Below are 15,597 nucleotides of genomic sequence, written 5' to 3' on the forward strand. Positions count from 1 at the left end.
GGTCTCGGATGCTCGCAAGGCCTCGAAGTTCCGACTTGAGCAGTGGCTGCACATCGCGGTTCTTGACGAAGCCATAAATACCCTGTCTGTTGGGCTTCATCTTGTATTGTAGACACGAGTTGTTTTCGGGCAGAGGTGATTATAGAGACGTAAGTCCAAAAGATGGATGAGGAATGGTTGGAGACGGCTGTGGGCAGCATAAAGAATAATATAGAGTAGGTTTTGTTGCGACGGTGGTACCATGGTTGGACGTGGCAGACTGAGGCCAACCGGAAGACCTCTATAGGACGACCAAGTTTTCTTGTCGGAGCGACATTTATTCTTCGACGATGACTTCCGACTTCCAAAAGACCCATGCAAAAACAGCCAAGAGCTTCAGCCCACACGCGGTCCACAAAGCACCTGCGAGACCTACACTGCTGTGAGCGTACAATCCGCCGATGCAGGCTCCCAACAACAGCATAGCGGGTGCAGCGATCCTCCTGTTGCGCTCCACATTCGAAATCTTGAACAGCTGAGGGTCAGAAAAGAGATCGCAGTAGTTGCTCGTAAGCACGACACTGGTCAGGCCGTTGTACTTCAGGGCGCGCGACGTGACTGCCTGGCCACTGGATTGGAAAGCGACCGAAGCGAGTGGAACAATCATTTGCCAATGAAGACCTTCCTTGGTGTCTTTCCCGACAGTAGCGATCAATGCAGCGACAGCAATGAGTAGCATCTGGAACGTGTAGGATACGATGAGCACCCATCTTTTGGCAGGTGAGAAGTAGCGATGAAAGCGCGCGAAGCAGAACGAGCCAGCACAGAACGCGACAATGGACGTCAATGCCTTGATCCAACGGATGCCCTCAGAAGGTGCGACAATGCCCAAGCCAAGATACACGGTGTTACCTGCATGTTGAGTAAGCTTCTAGTCTGAGAGAGATGGCGCGTCTTACTCACCCGTCTGCATGCTCACGAAAGAGCCCCATATGAAGACAGCCGAGCTATCCAGTAGCCCCGTAACAATGTAGCAATACAGCAAAACAAGATCTGCCCAGTTCTTGTTAACATCGGCATTCATGTGCCGTTTGAGCCGCTGCATAGTCCCCTTGCTGTCCGATTTTCCGCCGGTTGGTCCATTTCGGCCGAGAAGCGGCGTTTCCTCGTCTGCGCCGGTGCGCGTGGCGTCTCTGCGCGTTACGCTGCTCATGATTGCACGCGTGAGAGGAGATCGTGTAGTCGTATATTGGGAGGGCTGCGAGGACCGGTAGTTATGTCAGTTGGGGCGGGGTGCAGACAATCGCGTCAGCAGAACCGGGAAGACGCGAGCCAGCGTGCAGATCGACAGGCACTTCGACTCAAGCTTCAGTTAAGCTTTCGACGCCCGCTGCGGCAATTGCAGGATATCTCAGGACGTGTGGCTTGAAGACCTTCCTGATGTGGCTGTACATGTACAAGCAATGCGTTTGGTGTGCGGGGAAACGGTTTCGGTGGGTATGGTGCGTGGAAAATTGGTGATTGATGCGCGGAGATGGCGTGGGAGTGGATGGTTGATTGCTTAGTGTCAAGCAAGCATCATAAATAATCATGGCTAGACTGTCGTCATCGGCACACGGCATTGCAGGACGCGCAATGCACGCGGCATGTCAAAAGGGCGTCGTCTGCCGGGTGAATAAACTTTCGACTTCGCGATCCTCTTCAGCTTCTTCACTTGAGGTCAATTGAAGCCGTCATGCATCTTCCGTCGTTACTGGTCGCGCTTGGCGTATGTGGTGCCGTGGCTGCGCCATTGGAGCAACAACAACCGCTGGCTGGCAGTGCGCGACACCACGCAGGACCTAACAAAGTCTTCAACCCGTACAAGCCTGGCAACAATGATCCATTTGACAAGAAGATTGATTCACAAGGCGACAAGCTTCAGCCACTGCCCTACGTGAGTCCATCATTGAGATCATTCCTCCGCGGAACGACGAATATCTAGCTCGATGATGGTCAACATGCTAACAAAGTTTCCAGCGCAATGGTGACGGAGCGAGTGTTCTAGGGCCTCGCAACCGAGCGCGCGAACGACAAAACCCAGATCTCGTCCGCCCACCCAGCACCGACCATGGCGCGATCCCCAACATGCGATGGTCCTTTGCCGACTCGCATATCCGTATCGAGGAGGGTGGCTGGACGCGCGAGACGACTGTTCGCGAGCTGGGTACTAGCAAGGAGCTAGCCGGCGTGAACATGCGTCTTGAGGAAGGCGTCATTCGTGAACTCCACTGGCACAAGGAAGCCGAATGGGCATATGTCCTCGAAGGCAAGGTCCGCATCACCGCCCTCGATCCTGAAGGTGGCTCTTTCGTCGATGACCTAGAGAAGGGTGACCTATGGTACTTCCCCTCTGGCCACCCTCATTCGTTGCAAGGCCTGAGCCCCAACGGCACCGAATTCCTGCTCGTCTTCGATGACGGAAACTTCTCTGAAGACTCTACCTTCCTGCTCACCGACTGGATGAGACTGACACCCAAGTCCGTCTTGGGTGAGAACTTCCGCGTTTCGCCAGAAGTCTTCAAGGCAATTCCCGAGAAGGAAAAGTACATCTTCCAGGGCTCAGAGCCCGGTCCCATCGACGATGAGGTTCCAAGTGGCGGCAAGGGATACAAGAAGTCGAAGATCCAATTTACTCACAAGATGCTTGCCCAGGAGCCTGTCAACACGACTGGTGGTCAAGTTCGCATCACCGATTCGACAAACTTCCCCATCTCCAAGACTGTCGCTGCAGCACACTTGAGCATTCAACCTGGCGCAATCCGCGAAATGCATTGGCACCGTAAGTCACTCACTTACCCATCCGTTATTCCATGCTAACTCTTTACCACAGCTAACGCAGACGAGTGGTCCTTCTTCATCGCTGGCCGTGCCCGCGTAACGATCTTCGCCGCCAAAGGCACAGCGCGCACATTCGACTTCCAAGCCGGCGACGTAGGCGTCATTCCTCGCAACATGGGCCACTTCATCGAGAACCTATCTGACGATGAGGACGTCGAGGTGCTCGAAATCTTCCGTACAGACAAGTACCAGGACTTTAGCTTGTTCCAGTGGCTTGGCGAGACGCCGCAGAGACTTGTCAGGGAACACTTGTTTGCGAATAGTCCTAAAGAGGCGGAAGAATTTGCCAAGGCTATTCGCGATGCCGAAGAGGATCCTATTAAGGATACAGAGGTCGATGAGGAGGATAAGGAGGAGTTGTAGGATGGGCGTGGTGATGGAAGGCCTCAGGATGCGGCAGATGGGAGACGGACTGGACTCTTGACGCTGAAGATGAGGAGGCTGAGCGACTGCTCGTGGGTAGCTTTACACTTGTAATACAATTTCGCCACACATACCGAAGCTACAAGTTCGATCAATTTATGCACGTGGGTTCCACGTTGAGGACAGAAGATATGACCACTTCAGTCTTGAACAAGGAACCCACGCGCATCTGTCGGTTGAGGTTGGAGTATTAGTTGGCTCGTCCCAATTCCATGGTCAGATGAACTCATACACATGGTCAGCTTAGCTCTACTCATGGTCAGCTTAGCTCTAGTCAAGGTCAGCCCAGCTCTTAGCGATGGTCGGGTGAACTCTTAGTCTCGATCGTTCGGGGATGACCCTAGCCTGTTAGGTCTTAGTCATGGTCTGATGAGCTACTAGTCATGGCCGGATGAACTGCTAGTCATAGTCGGGTGAGCTTTCAGCCGTCGGGCGAGCTATGTCCTGGGCCAGCTCGGCTTCGGAGGTCTGTTTAGCTTTGAAAGACAGCTCAACTTCCGAGGACAGCTCAACAATTCGCATGGTCAGGCTGGCTTAGTCCATGGCCAGGCAAAGTATTTGGATAGTCTGGTCAGTTTAATTCATGGTCGGATTAGTTACATCTATGATCAACTAAGATCGTCTATAGCGTCATACGTGGTTTGTTCGTCGCATACTTGCGCGTCTTCACATTGTAGTCAGTGGCTACGTTGCCTCCTTCCTGCAAATCATCAGACATGACGCGTGCTGAGGTAGTAATTCCAAATTTCAAGGCATTGACTTAGGCGCAAAGCTGCACAACTACAATGTGAGCTTGAGCGCAGCCACAACGCAGCTACCCCGCCGTGCACCTCGTGAATTGCCAGGAGCTCATTGCGCTGACGTAGCCGCTACTATGGCGCGAAAGTACGCATAAAGCGGCAGAGCTTGCGGATGCTAGTATAGCTCGCCAGGCTAGTCGTGGGCGTACCATTTATACGTTCGGCATCTTGAACTTTGTTGAAGAAAAACCAAATGCGCAGCAAAACGATCTCGAATGCTAGATCTGACAACCTTCACGTCTCCGGATGCATGCATCATCCTAATCATGGTCATGCCCTGCGACGCATGTGCAAATGCTCTCTCCGCCTTCGTTGAATTCTTGATTGTTATTCCTATTGCGTAACGTCGTTGTTCTGTGCTAGCGGTTCCGCTGTGTGATCGGCCAGCATAACGCCCAGGACACAGGTGAACCATCTCAGGAGTAGTGGTTCAACAGGGTGATCCTTATCATCGCCTCCGCTTATGGGTGCCGGTGTCGAGATGCCAATACCTGCGCTGCCAGGTGGCTCCTGTCGTCGTCGTCGTTGTCGAAGGACGTGTAGGGCATGAAGAGATGCGCCGAGTTTGTAGCTATTGTTCAGCAAATTCAATGCTAGCACTTGCCATGAGTAGGTTCTAAGCCACCTCGCGTGATCGTGAACATGCAGGATGGTAGGATTCGGCTGCATTTTGGTGCCTCGGCGCCTACTCTCGTGCCCGAGCAGCCAACTGGTCATCCTTCGCAAGTCTACAAGGAACCATATAGGAACACATTATAGTTGAGGTTCTTCGGCGGTAAGCTGACTTGGTCAGACGCAGGTTATGCGTGATGGACCCAGCAGGTCAAAACGGCGGTTCGGTCTTTTCGTGGTGCCCGAAATAATTAATGACGCGCACGCTGACGCAACCATAGGTATCATGAATAATATTCTGCCGGTGAATTTTCAGGAGGTGGGTGATTCGGATGTGATTATGTTCTCGAGGTGTGGGAGTAGCGAATGAAGGGCGGGGGCATTGCGAGTAGAAATGGCTTCCGTCGTACACATATAGGCAGTTGGACAGTGCCTGAGGGGCCGAGTCCGCCCTTCAAAAAGCACGCGGAAGCGGCAGTGGTGGTGGAGGAAAAGCAGCTTGATGTTTGATGTGCGGTGCTAGACATGCACGGGGTGAATGTTGCGAGTACGCGCGGCGTACCTGTGTGGAGCGTCTGGATATAGCGCATGGGGATCGATACGCAATACGACCTAGGCAGGCGACTGAAACTGCTTTTACGGATACTGGATACGCGCTTGAGACGATCGGGACAGATAGGCCGTTGCCCGGTGCACAGGCGTGCAGCACGCGGTGGCGGCTGTGCCAAGGGTGTCACCCGCTGTAGTTTGGTGATAGCGTTGATTGCATTGCGGCGTGACAGACAAGTATCTCCCTGCCCTGCGATGGTTCGAGGTGGTGGGGAGCGCATCAGGGCCGACTGCGAGATGGATGCCCTGGCTGCCTCGCTCCTGCCTGCCGCGGTGCATTGGCGGGTCGCGTCCAGGCTCGCATGGCCAGTCAGAGGCGTTCGCTGTGCGGGGCGACTTTCCCGCAAAAGGGTCCAAAGGGTCCAAGGTCCCCAGGATGCTGGCTGCGCTAGGCCGCATGCGGGATCATCTGGGCCTTCGGGACTTCGATTCGTGTTCCCAAGGGCTTGGCGCGCGCTGTGAGGACGATGCTGCGTTGCACCTGCCTATCGCGGGCCCGTGGGCTGCTGGAGCAAAGGAAGCCGTTACCCACTCTCCTATTTCTCGTGCCCACGACGGCCCATCTATACGCTGCGCTGCGAGATTGATCTCCCGCCGGCCTCAGGGTCTCGCGGGGCTTGGTCGCTCCAGGCTAAGCGCAGGCTTCATGGCGGGTGAATTTGCGAGCTACAGGGCCTTGGGCGGGCCCACTGTGCGGTACCGTTGGGAGTGCCTCCTTTGTTGCTCTTCCACTCGCTGGCACCTCCGACTCCCGCGTGCGTATGCGTGCCACCAAAGTGACGTACCAAACGGCTCCGCCCCCTTCGCAAGCAAACGCTCCAAGATTTCGCCTGGCCCGCGAACCGTGCGCACGGCGTAGGCGGGAAATCTCCCCAAAAAGTACCCAGGTTCGCCAGCGCCCTCGCTCGCCCGCTCCTGCATTCGTATATATCCTGCTGTCCCGCTGATTAACCAAACACGCCCACCCTCACCTCTCACAACCAGCCCCAGCCATCATGTCGCGACACCGAATCATCGCGCCCGCCGAGATCGCGCAAAAGATTGCCGAGGGCGAGCCAATCGTAATCCACGAGGGCTATGTCCTGAATCTCGGAGAATGGATCAATAGGCATCCGGGCGGCCGTCTCGCCATCCTGCACATGGTGGGAAGAGACGCGACAGACGAGATCAATATGTATGTAATGCGGGACGAGCCTAAATATCGCCAGCCCTACCAGCCCTTCCGCAACAGGCAAAGTTCGGCCACACCATGTCGCCGGATACTGCGGAAGCGTTGAGTAAGCAACCCAGCTTGACCTAATACTGACCTCACAACAGCTATCACACCAATAAGGCACTGCTTATGATGACAAAGCATCGCATCGGTCGTGTCGAGATGCCCTGGGCCAACATGGAGCCTCCAATCCGCTCGCCGGACTACTACATAAATCTTGCGGAAAGAAAGCGATTGGCCGCGGCGCCAGAGTCCGAAAAGTCACGTCGCGGGAGGAGCGTCGACCTGGGATCCGTGGGTCTACCCCCACCTGTTTGCATTTGCCGTCCTCGCTAACATGAACAAGGCCGCCGCCATCATCAGCAAGAAGCTGATTGGAAAGCCAGATACTTGTGTATACCGCTCAAGTAGCAGACCTGCCAGCGACCCCGAAAAGCTACCTCTTATCCAAAGCGAAGATGAGATTGAGACACCAGTCTTGTCTGCCGCCGAAGAGAAGAAGAGGCACAGGGAGCAGTATGCCATCGAGCAAGAGGAGAGGGAGATCGAAGAAGGTCTCCGCGACAACCCCTCGCTCGACGTGGAAACGCAAAATACCATCATACAAAGCTACCGCGAATTGCACCAACGGTTCAAAGACGAGGGCCTATACCAATGCCGCTACTCAGAATACGCCAGAGAGTCAGTTCGATACGCTCTGCTCTTCGCTGCGTTCGGCGGCTTCCTTTATGCCAAGTGGTACATGACCTCCGCAGTCTTCCTTGGTCTTTTCTGGGTAAGTCCATTCCCTCCTTCTGGGTCAACGCGTTCTAACATAATGTAGCAACAAATCATGTTCACAGCACATGATGCCGGCCATCGTGGAATCACAGGCAACTTCGTCATCGACACCCTCATCGGCGCTTTTATCGCAGACTTTTGCTCCGGCCTCAGCATCGGCTGGTGGAAATCCAGCCACAACGTCCACCATCTCATCACTAACATGCCGGAGCATGATCCAGACATCCAGAACATCCCTCTGTTCTCCACCACTCCTACTTACATCAAGTCCGTTCTATCATCCTTCTACAACTTCCAGTTTGTATGGGACGCTGCATGCGATGTCATTGTCCCTTACCAAAAGTACCTTTACTACCCGATCATGGCCTTTGCTAGATTCAACCTGTACTTCCTCGGCTGGTTGCATTTGGTCTCACCCCGAGCAGCTCAATTGGGTGCAGCATGGTGGACACGCCCCGTCGAAATCGTCTTCATGTGCTGCTACTGGTACATCTTCGGCTACCTTCTCTGCTGGCTCTATCTTCCCACATGGCCCATTCGTGTCGGCTTCGTCATCATCTCGCACATGGTCACCATGGTTTTGCACGTACAAATCACTCTCTCTCACTGGGGCATGCCCACAGCCGACCTCGGACCCACTGAGTCTTTCCCTCAACGCCAACTGCGCACAACTATGGACGTCGACTGCCCACCCTGGATGGACTGGTTCCACGGCGGTCTGCAATTCCAAGCTGTACACCACCTGTTCCCTCGCGTACCTCGCCACAATCTCCGCCGCGGCCAAGAGCTCGTCCGCGAGTTCTCGGCCAAGACCGGCGTCAAGTACAACTGCGTTGGCTTTGTCGATGGCAACAAGGTCGTCATCAGCCGCCTAGAGCAAATCTCGCAAATGGTCAAGATCATGGTCGAATGCCAGAACCATATGGCTGAGACTGGCGAGAGTGGATTGCATTAGTACGCGCAGGCGCGGAAGCAGTAGATTTTTGCTGGCGTGTTCGCTTCATGACGATGTTAGATTTGTAGACCTTTATCTCCTTTGTTTTGTGCATAATTAGCGACAAGAAGGCTACCTCTAAAAAAAGTTACGAGCAATATACACGATATTTGCATATCCTTTTCTCTGCACCTGACTTGACTCTACACACATTTGAATTACTGACTCACTGTAGGCACAAAACTGACTTGCATGCAATGGTAACAGGAGAAATAAGGGGTGCGGTCGGTTCATTACATGGCTGTCACCGGGGAGTGGATACCGGGAGTCTCGCCTCGCAAGTCGGAAAATGCGCACGTCCTCAGCGCAGAAGCTTTCAGAAAAGCGGCAGCTAGGCAATCTTAACGTCGGCAATGTGCCTTCGGATAGACTCACTAACTTATCGATATCCTGAGCCAACGTGCTTTGCGTTCATCTCCGACCTGGGTATATCAGAGCGCTGCCGGATATTTCCGGTGCCCGCGCTGTTTTCAGGGTCCAACTCCTTGCCAGCTCAGGCCATCAACACGCAATCCTCACCACGCACCGAGGTCTACAAACGCCCACAGCGTTAAGATATCCCCCCCTCTCCCTATCGGTATTTATCCTGCATATTCGATATATCTCAGCGCAATGACCCGCATTGCTCCAGCTCAGCTAATGGAGACGCCCGTGCGGGACGGTTGGCTGGCTTCTGCCGGAAGCTTGCTTTCACATCACAAGTTCTTGACGCGACTGGAAACAGCGGACTTCGAGTATGCTTCTACGAGAAAGAGATGCGTTCTTTCGTAACCTGACACATGATGTACCCATAAGACAGTGCCGGCATCGGGCTGCCGATCCGCAGATGTCCACCGCTGAGGGGTTGGCTGGTCTTCAAAATCATACGACGTCGTTGACGATAAGCAGGAATATGCGCAACTATACGCGCTTAACAAATTCGAAGCCCGGAAATGATACCAATAACCTCTCGCAGATTCGCTCGATCAACCAGCCAATATTTGGATATCAGCCGACTCCCTAAGCAGCGAACAGGTGCATGCTGGCAGGGCACTCAGCTGCAGCAAAGTAACCAACCGAGCCTCAAGCCACTTCTGAATGGGATCATTCTATGATTCAACCAACCAGGCTATTCCGATCGCAGTCGCTTCCTCAGAAATCCTATGGTCATTGCCCACGTCGGACCATGCGAACAGAATATTCGCTGAGTTCCGCTCTCGTAAAAACCTTCGAATGGAACATCGATCAGACTTTCGGCTTCATCTCGTCTGCATACTGTTCACGAAGATGTTGAATGAGGTTATCAAAAAGAGAAATCATCACGTACAGCTACCGGTCCACTGTGAAGTCACCAGCGACATGCCGATATTATCGGGTGCGCCGATACGAATGACGACCTCTGCTATTACGAAAGCAGTATGTTGAGTCTTAGGGTCAGGGCGCTACGTTAGTGTGGCAAACGACCCCACGAGACTGAGAATGAGCATGCTGTTGATTTGATGAACAAGCGGAGGTACTGATGGCAGTACACCGTACCTGCGTTAGTTTTGATGTTCTTCCCGGTACCTAGAAGTTCAGAATTACCTCGGTTTTCGCCTAAACTGCGGCGTCGTGTGTCTTCACATCAACGCAGTCTTCGCGCTCCTCATATTACGGACACTCCACGCTCAGCAACAAGGCGAATCTGACATGTCAAGCTGGCAAAAGACCAAACTCCAGCATCTATCGGAAGTCTCTGCTCATACATGTCTCAACGACTCACCGGACAGTTTGCCCGTTTCGTGCACACCAACTCCACCACCACATCCACATCCCACATGCCAAGCATGGAGGTCGACCCCAACAGGCATTCGCACGCTACTCCAGCGTCACACTCGGTAAATCCGCCTACTCAGGACCACTTTCTACCAATCGTTCATCTCGAGGAGCAAGTTTTTGCCTTCTTTTACGGAAACTGAGTACCGCAATGTCCATCGCCAAGGCAATCCGCCGCCTTGGCTCGGCGCCCAGCCATGTAGGTGTATGCTCTGCAGCATCGACCCGAAGGTAAGGATATAAAACTTTTGGCCCGTAGGCACTGCAGTTACTTCCTTACCCTACTACCTCTCACGAAACATCCTATTCGAGCCCTCAGGACATTCCCTCGTTACCTACATACATCTAACTCGACAAGACAACTACGGTCGTTTCTACAAATTCAACATGAGGTTCTCGGTCATCTCTCTCTTCGCTGCCGCTGCCGCCGTCGTAGCACAGGACACCGTCTCTGTGACTGCTGGTGGTGAGTGCGAGCCCCACGGCGACCACTGGTAAGACAATTTGAGAACATCTACTTATAGATCCAAACTGACAATATCAAGGCACTGCCCCGACGGCGTTCCAGAGCCCACTGGTGCTCCTACCCCAGAGCAGCTTGCTTCGCATTCTGCTGAGGAAGCCGCTGAGGAGGCTACTTCCGGCCCTGCCTCCACCATCGCCTCCACCACCGTCACTGTCGTCTCTTCTGGATCCACCATGATCACTGCCTCCGCATCCCACAGCCACGATGACGAGGACGACCACGACCACGAGGCCACCGCCAGCACTTGCGAGCCCCACGGTGACCACTGGCACTGCCCTGCCGGCGTTGCCGAGCCCACCACCGCTCCTGCTGAGACCGTCTCTGGCACTGCTACCGTTACCGGCGACGATGCTGCGTCCGCTGCTGAGTCCAGCGCTCTCCCTGAGCAGACCGAGAACGCCGCTGTTGCCGTTGGCGCCGGTAAGGTCGCTGCTGTCCTCGGTGCTGCTGCTTTCTTCTTGTAAGCGCGGATTCGCTGGGATAGTGCTGGAACCTTATCGCAATCCAACTCTTCAATGAGTAGATGTGCATATGGTGGATGAACTTGGCTATACTACACGACTTTACCTGTACATATTAGCATAATGGGGCTACTTGATGGCATCCTAATCAAACTCAAAATAAATGATCCTACGCAAGAACTCACTTGAGAACATACATGACGCGTGGTTCTGTACTGCGCAAATTGATTTCATACTGAAGTTCGTCGTGATGATGTTAGTGCTAAGCAACGTGTGAAACACTTGGCTGACCAGCAAACTGCATGACAGTGCGTTACGAGCCCAAGCTAAGGCCCTCTGTGTTCGCGAGTTTTTCAGACTTTCTAGAACCTCATTGATGCAAGCCGATCTAGAACCATGTTTCAACCTCCAAGTCTATGACACAATCGTATGCATGTCATCCAGCACCACCAAAACACTTCTTCGTGCACCAATTTGCCTTACACCTCTTCAGAAATAGAGCACATCACAGCAAGACCTGCAGTGCTTACAGCGAACCATGTCTCGATTTCTACACATAATACATATCTGATTGTCTCGTATATCGACAAAGAAGGCGCCGAAACGCACCAAGACAAGAACAAAGCACAGCACCTCCTTGTCTGGCAAACAGATATGTCTCACAAAAAAAAAGAGACATCACCATGCAACCATGAAATGGATGCTCACTGGTATCTCTATTAAGATAAATGTAGTAAAACACTAAAAAGCTAAACAGTGTTACTTAACATATATCTAATCACTTCTGTTAATAGCAGAGAAAGTCAGACCTACCGTCTCACAACCACTACAAACACCTGCATAAACTATTGTCAAGATGGCATTCTCCTGCCTCACCCACATCTTCAACACCACAGCTTCCACACCAAATTCCACCCACACAGGCGTCATTCACCGCGCGTCTCTCCCCTCAAATCACCCTTCCACCTTCCCTCGGGCATCCAATATGGCTGGCAAATCATTCGCCCCCTCGCTCGTCACCGGCACTGCACACCGCGAGCACTTGGCGTCTCCCAATCGACCTCCGGCTAAGACCACGGAAATGAACGAAGAGATAAGAGACAGTTGGGTGCCAGAGTCAGAGTCGAGAGATGGAGGTGGGTGGCATGTCGGGTATGAGCAGGTTACGCAAATAGTCGTTCGGAGGAAGGGGAGGGGCGCGTTTATGTTTGAGGGAGCGATGATGGAGCGGTGGGGAGTCGAGGATGAGGAAGGGAATGGGGATGATGAGGAGGAGGAAGAGGGTAGATACGGAGTGGAAAGGCTGGAAGATGGGTTTGAGTATCGGAGATGGGTGGATGAGGAGATGGCGACAGTGAGTACAAAAGACGTGGAGGGGGGTGTGGTGGAAAGTAAAATCGTACATCAAGATGAGGAGGAGGTTGAGATTGAGAGTAGGAATGCGATGGAGGGAAATAGGAATAGTGTGGGGCGAGCTCTATTTTGGAATAAGTTCTAACCAACAATGTCTACATACCAGCCACGTCAAATACTATGACTGTGCACTTGCTTTTACACCAAGTCTTCTTTCCAACATCGACGGCACATGATATATCTTCCTCAAATCTCCACTTTCGCATCTACACCATCGTGGTGTTGTCCGACTCGCCGAAGATCCGTCCCACATCAAGCATTAAGCAAGGGGTCTTGGCAAACCAACGAAGGACACCTCTGGCCCACGCCGCACGCCAAAACGAGATCGATCGGTCATATGGTGTCTTGAATAGGTCCTTCGAAGTGACTATGACCACTAGTTGCGGGAGCAGGCGCCGTTGCCGCTATCCAACCGATGCGTTCGAGGACCATCTGTGCCGCATCGCTTCGACTATATGGACTTGAGGATGACGGTTAGATAGCAATCTAGATCCTATCGCGATCCGCTTTCGATGTGCGATTCTGTGGTATACGAGAGGGAATAGAGATACTGGCGAATGAAGGCCGATGCACGAGGTGATGGGCTTTGTTGGTTGCGTCTGAAGGACGAGAATGCTAGACGCAAAGTTGTGGAGTTAAGGACGCGCATGCAGAATCGATACTTTTGGAGGTACTATCGTGCAGTCATTAAGTGGAGTAAGTGGGTCGTCGAGCAAGATGTTGGTTTACTCAGAAGCCGCCGAAAGATGTGTATAAGAAAGCCAGTGATTCCCTCCTATTTCTCTCCTCACCCATTCCTTGAAAGCGATAGTCGAATACTGTCTACTTCGCTTACGCCGCAGTCCCTTTCACTCAAATAAGCAGCTTCCTCAATATGCAGTTCCTCAGCCTTACTCTCACTCTCCTCTCTCTTACTGCTATCAGTGCAGTTGCTGCACCGGCACCAGAACCGGCACCAATACCACAGGTACCAATACCACCACGTCCGGATAACTGCGTAGGCCGCTATTGTGGACTCTTCCCTCAGCCATGGTCTGGTGTGCGCAAGAACACAACCTGGCCCTGCACCCCAGACAATTCGGCTATTATTTGGTGCACGGGAGGTTGTGAGAACGGCGTTTGTCTATGATTCGCTCTTTTCGGTCATGGTGGACGACGGTCAGTACAGTGACTATTGCTCGGTCGATCGCTCCTGATGCTGACTCACTGTACAGCTGTAAAGAGCCGGGAGAAGGATGGTACCATGTCCTCTGAGTGCGGCGAGATGACCGGGATTCGTGGGAGAAAGGGTTGGGTTTAATAGTGTGTGATCTGAAGAGAACAGAAGATGTGTTCAGCAGCTTGAAGAGTCCATACGGAAATATAGCTCACAAGCACGATCACGTTGTTCTTAATGTATTCGAGTCGTGAACGAGTGAGACACATGGAATGAGGATGGTGATTAATGACTCGTACGTTGAGAGGAAAGATCATGTTTCGACGATTAAGCAGGGACAAACCATTAGCATGGCAGAATCTGATGAGACGGCCGACTTTGGCAGTGCGAATTGACTCGCTGGGTCTTAACAGAAGGACAATGGACGAGATATCGCAACTACAAAGTGCATGACGGAGTTGAAACGACCCGACACAGCATGAAGCGCAGACTGACACGGGCAGACAAACTGACGCGTAAGGTGACGTGTACTTGCCATTCTTGAGGCCGAACGGAAATTCGACGAACAATACCATCGCTATTATCAGTGATGCATAGTTGTCCTTGGAATGAAGGCTGTGTGAGATCTAGACAGGTTACCTCATGGGTACCAGGTCAGCTGGTAGACGTCACGGTGTCTGCAAAACAATAGCTTATGTGTTGGAATGTTCCGAGTCGCCAATGGAAAGAGATAGCAGTCGATACGACAGACAGCCAACGTCTTGAAATCGTGTTAGCGCCCTGCACTCTCCATGATGCTGATTGACCAGCGCATACCCAGTACCAACAGCATGATCTGCATCCGCACTTCTATTTCAAGCCTCGTATATGTGCAGTTGTCGAATGCCGCTGGACGTAACGTCTGCAGCCGCCGAATCTCCCGTGTTAAGTAAGGGGGTGAGCGCACCAATGGTCTCTCTCACATTCTTTTACCGATCAGATCATATCTTCTAGAAAGACAGGGGCTTCCAGAAGGCCACCCTTGGGTAATGCACAAGTCGAACTGTTCCGAGCCTTTCGGTGCTTGATGTACGCTCCGATCTTGCCGGATTGTGGCCACAGGAGCGCGCAGCATGCCAGCGCATCGTATGTAGTAGACCCTGTGAAATGTGAGGTATGTTGGTATGTACAGAAAAGTATGTGCTTGCTGCTATCAGACCATATGGACGCGGGGTGGTCGTCATGTGTGGCATCTTGACTGCATGGTGGCTTTCCCTGGGCCCGACCATTGGAATGATCGGTATCTGAGGGTAAGGCTGCGCCTGCTGTAGACTGACCAAGATGGTCCAGGGTCAAGACGTGGCTTTTCCCAGTGTGACGTTCGTGTTCAAGAGGCGCCCAGTACACTGAGCCGCAGGAGCTGAATGCGATTGTTTGGGTCTTGCGGCGTCTATTGAACACGCTAGGTCAACGTGGCTCTGTAGTGCCTCCAGGGGCGCTGAGTGTAGCGAAAGATGGCCTGATATCGAGACAGCATAGGCAGAGGAAGTCTGGTCGGTGGAGCGCAGACGTCATTTGTAGGCATGCACCTAGCCTGAAGGTTTAGCACGGGCTCATGCAAGGACTTCGGGTGTACTCTGCTGTCACGCTTTGCGCGATAGTCGTTGCAAAGCGTAATTTGAGGCATGCAAGTCCGTGCGATATTACCGCGTGATGGAGATAGCACGGGTGTGGGTTCAGGTTGTTTGGCGAGGCTGCAATTGAATAGAGTGAAACGAGTGTGGGATCCAGGCCTTAGGCAATAACCAAGCGCATATCGCAGTGGGTGCAGTGATTTCAGGTTGGCTGAAGAACCTTTGCAGGAGACAACGCGAAACGCTGTAAACCATATACGACTGGTGCCATGATGCGTCTTCTCGTGTAAGCTAGGGCGGGAGACTGCATTGGTTGATGGTCTTCAGCAACGACGCTGTGCAAC

The 15,597-nt window shown here is 52.8% G+C and overlaps 4 protein-coding genes across 4 annotated transcripts; 3 read left to right on the forward strand and 1 right to left on the reverse strand.

Moving 5' to 3' along the window:
* Positions 1-316: 316 nt before the first annotated feature.
* On the reverse strand, positions 317-1,192 carry J4E85_008189 (uncharacterized protein; the record flags this gene model as incomplete). Its single annotated transcript, XM_051472416.1, has 2 exons — positions 317-891; positions 943-1,192. The coding sequence occupies 2 exons, from the start codon at positions 1,190-1,192 to the stop codon at positions 317-319; spliced, it is 825 nt and encodes a 274-aa protein (XP_051323881.1).
* A 522-nt stretch (positions 1,193-1,714) lies between these two features.
* Positions 1,715-3,222, forward strand: J4E85_008190 (uncharacterized protein; the record flags this gene model as incomplete). Its single annotated transcript, XM_051472417.1, has 3 exons — positions 1,715-1,915; positions 1,999-2,800; positions 2,852-3,222. 3 exons carry the CDS (start codon positions 1,715-1,717, stop codon positions 3,220-3,222), a joined length of 1,374 nt encoding a protein of 457 aa, XP_051323882.1.
* A 3,076-nt stretch (positions 3,223-6,298) lies between these two features.
* J4E85_008191 (uncharacterized protein) lies at positions 6,299-8,251 on the forward strand (the record flags this gene model as incomplete). The annotated part of the gene is made up of 4 exons (XM_051472418.1): positions 6,299-6,477; positions 6,621-6,810; positions 6,863-7,291; positions 7,340-8,251. 4 exons carry the CDS (start codon positions 6,299-6,301, stop codon positions 8,249-8,251), a joined length of 1,710 nt encoding a protein of 569 aa, XP_051323883.1.
* Positions 8,252-10,471: 2,220 nt separating this feature from the next.
* J4E85_008192 (uncharacterized protein) lies at positions 10,472-11,074 on the forward strand (the record flags this gene model as incomplete). Its single annotated transcript, XM_051472419.1, has 2 exons — positions 10,472-10,578; positions 10,630-11,074. 2 exons carry the CDS (start codon positions 10,472-10,474, stop codon positions 11,072-11,074), a joined length of 552 nt encoding a protein of 183 aa, XP_051323884.1.
* Positions 11,075-15,597: the final 4,523 nt, after the last annotated feature.

This window comes from Alternaria conjuncta, assembly GCF_024043145.1.
Source record: "Alternaria conjuncta strain BMP 0040 chromosome Unknown scaffold_12, whole genome shotgun sequence".
NCBI lineage: Eukaryota > Fungi > Ascomycota > Dothideomycetes > Pleosporales > Pleosporaceae > Alternaria > Alternaria conjuncta.